Source organism: Eschscholzia californica, unplaced genomic scaffold, assembly GCF_041429995.1.
Source record: "Eschscholzia californica isolate CP2 unplaced genomic scaffold, dmEscCali1.0.p SCAF_2, whole genome shotgun sequence".
Taxonomy (NCBI): domain Eukaryota; kingdom Viridiplantae; phylum Streptophyta; class Magnoliopsida; order Ranunculales; family Papaveraceae; genus Eschscholzia; species Eschscholzia californica.
This window is the reverse complement of record NW_028238309.1, coordinates 44795950-44798130: the sequence shown is the minus strand read 5'-3', so window position 1 is coordinate 44798130 and position 2181 is coordinate 44795950. Positions and strand designations below refer to the sequence as shown.

At 39.9% G+C, this 2181-nt stretch overlaps 1 protein-coding gene across 1 annotated transcript; it reads left to right on the top strand.

Moving 5' to 3' along the window:
* Positions 1-211: 211 nt before the first annotated feature.
* LOC147558249 (uncharacterized) lies at positions 212-1535 on the top strand. The gene has a single exon (XM_086664619.1). The coding sequence runs from the start codon at positions 267-269 to the stop codon at positions 1185-1187; it is 921 nt and encodes a 306-aa protein (XP_086520745.1). The 5' UTR covers positions 212-266; the 3' UTR covers positions 1188-1535.
* Positions 1536-2181: the final 646 nt, after the last annotated feature.

The following is a 2181-nucleotide window of genomic DNA, read 5'->3' as shown; positions in this document are numbered from 1 at the left end:
TTAGATTCTATTGACTAATTCCCAAACATCTCACCACGTCTACCAACCACTCCCCAGGATTTTACCAAGACGTGCTCAGTTGAATGGTATCACCAATTCTCCATCATCTTCCTCCCCATTCAAAGAATCAAAGTATAACCTTCAATTTTAGATTAAACAAATGAGATGTGTTTTTCTATAAATAGGGGTTTAGAAATCACTTGGTATTCATAATAAACCACAACCAACCAACCAAATCTCTTCATCTTCTCATCTCACTGCCCAAAATGGCATGGCTTATGCCTTGTCTGATTCGTGCCTTGGCTATCTGCTTGGTAGCTACAGTTGTCCTGGCCGACAACCCTTACACTTACTCCGAAACTCCAAAGAAACCGGTTCTATACGTTGAAGCAACCCTCCACACAGACGCTTACAGTTCACCTCCACCACCTCCTGCGTACCATTACACTTCACCTCCACCACCACCAAAGTACACTCCCTCTGGTCAAGAACACAAACCTCTACCCGCACCGGCAAAGTCACATCATTATGCTAGTTATGACTACAAGTCTCCTCCACCACCACCAGCATACTACTACAAGTCGCCACCACCTCCTTCACCTGTTGTTGCTCCCAAATATGTGTACAACTCTCCACCACCCCCGACATACTACTACAAATCTCCAACTCCACCAGCATACTATTACAAATCCCCACCACCACCTTCACCTGTTGTTGCTCCCAAATACGTATACAATTCTCCACCACCACCAACATACTACTACAAATCTCCACCTCCCCCTTCACCAGTTGTTGCTCCCAAATATGTATACAGTTCTCCACCACCACCAACTTACTACTACAAATCGCCACCACCTCCTTCACCTGTTGTTGCTCCCAAATACGTATACAATTCTCCACCACCACCAACATATTACTACAAATCTCCACCTCCCCCTTCACCAGTCGTTGCACCCAAATACGTATACAATTCTCCACCCCCACCAACATACTACTACAAATCTCCACCTCCACCAGCATATTACTACAAATCCCCACCTCCACCTTCACCAATTGTTGCACCGAAGTATGAATACAATTCTCCACCACCACCCTCGCCATACTACTACAATTCTCCACCTCCTCCTTCACCAGCAGTTGCTCCTAAATACGTATACAACTCTCCACCACCTCCAACATACTACTAGAAATTCCTGCCATCGCTCATAATAGCTTCCAAATATGAATATGATTTCCACCACCACCATACTCTTATACACCACCCGCTGCTAACTAGTCCAACAACTACAATATGTCCACCGCATTACAATTGCTCTACTAGAGGGTGTTGTTACTTAAGTGTTCACTTGTTCCCAGAGGCTACATGATTTTTGTTTTCTTGATTCCCGTTGCAGTGCTAAGCTTATAAAGTGTGATGTGTTTGTATGTTATTATGAAAAATTTCATATTTCTTTCTTTCCCATGGGGAGTTATCAGTTTTCCATTTTATGTCATGAGTATGCTCCAATTTTTCTCAATAAACATTATTTTAATTACTGCTATTGTTCTTACTAGTTCATTTGATTTATTTTTCATTATTATATCTGTTAAGATAGAAGGGTTTCCTTAAATAACAAACCTAACGCGTTCGTTACATTATAAATCCTCAGAAACAACTGATAATCAAGCCACAAAAGTGTGACTAACTTCTGGAAGTAACATGGATATAAGTATCAAAGATCCCTATCTTCAAAGACCTTCTTGTTAATATCAAGCCTAACTCATTCGTGGGCAGACGAAGCCATAGATTAAACACAATACAATGAATCTAAGAGAGAATAATGGTTATCTGGGACGCTGACAGAATTATATGATTATTATTAGGCCCGGTAATTATAAGGCCCAAAATGGGGAAGTTAAAGAGAATCAGGCCCAATACTAAATAATAATGAGGAAAAAACCCAGTAGGTAAAAATACAATTTTACCCTCCAAAATGAAATTTTCTGCCCAAATCAGCGTTCTGAACATTTCTGAACAATTCTTGGTTTGCTCTCGACAATTTTGTAAATTTCTGAACAAATCTTAGTTTGTCTCAACAATTTGTAAATTTTTGAACAAATTCGTTTTTGCTTAGACATTGTTTTGCCAAAATATTTCGCATTTTTTTCTTTTGCATTTTACATAGACAAACAAACACAAAC

Coding starts and splice junctions, on each gene's coding strand:
- LOC147558249 (XM_086664619.1), top strand. CDS start 267: ATGGCATGGCTTATGCCTTGTCTGATTCGTGCCTTGGCTATCTGCTTG.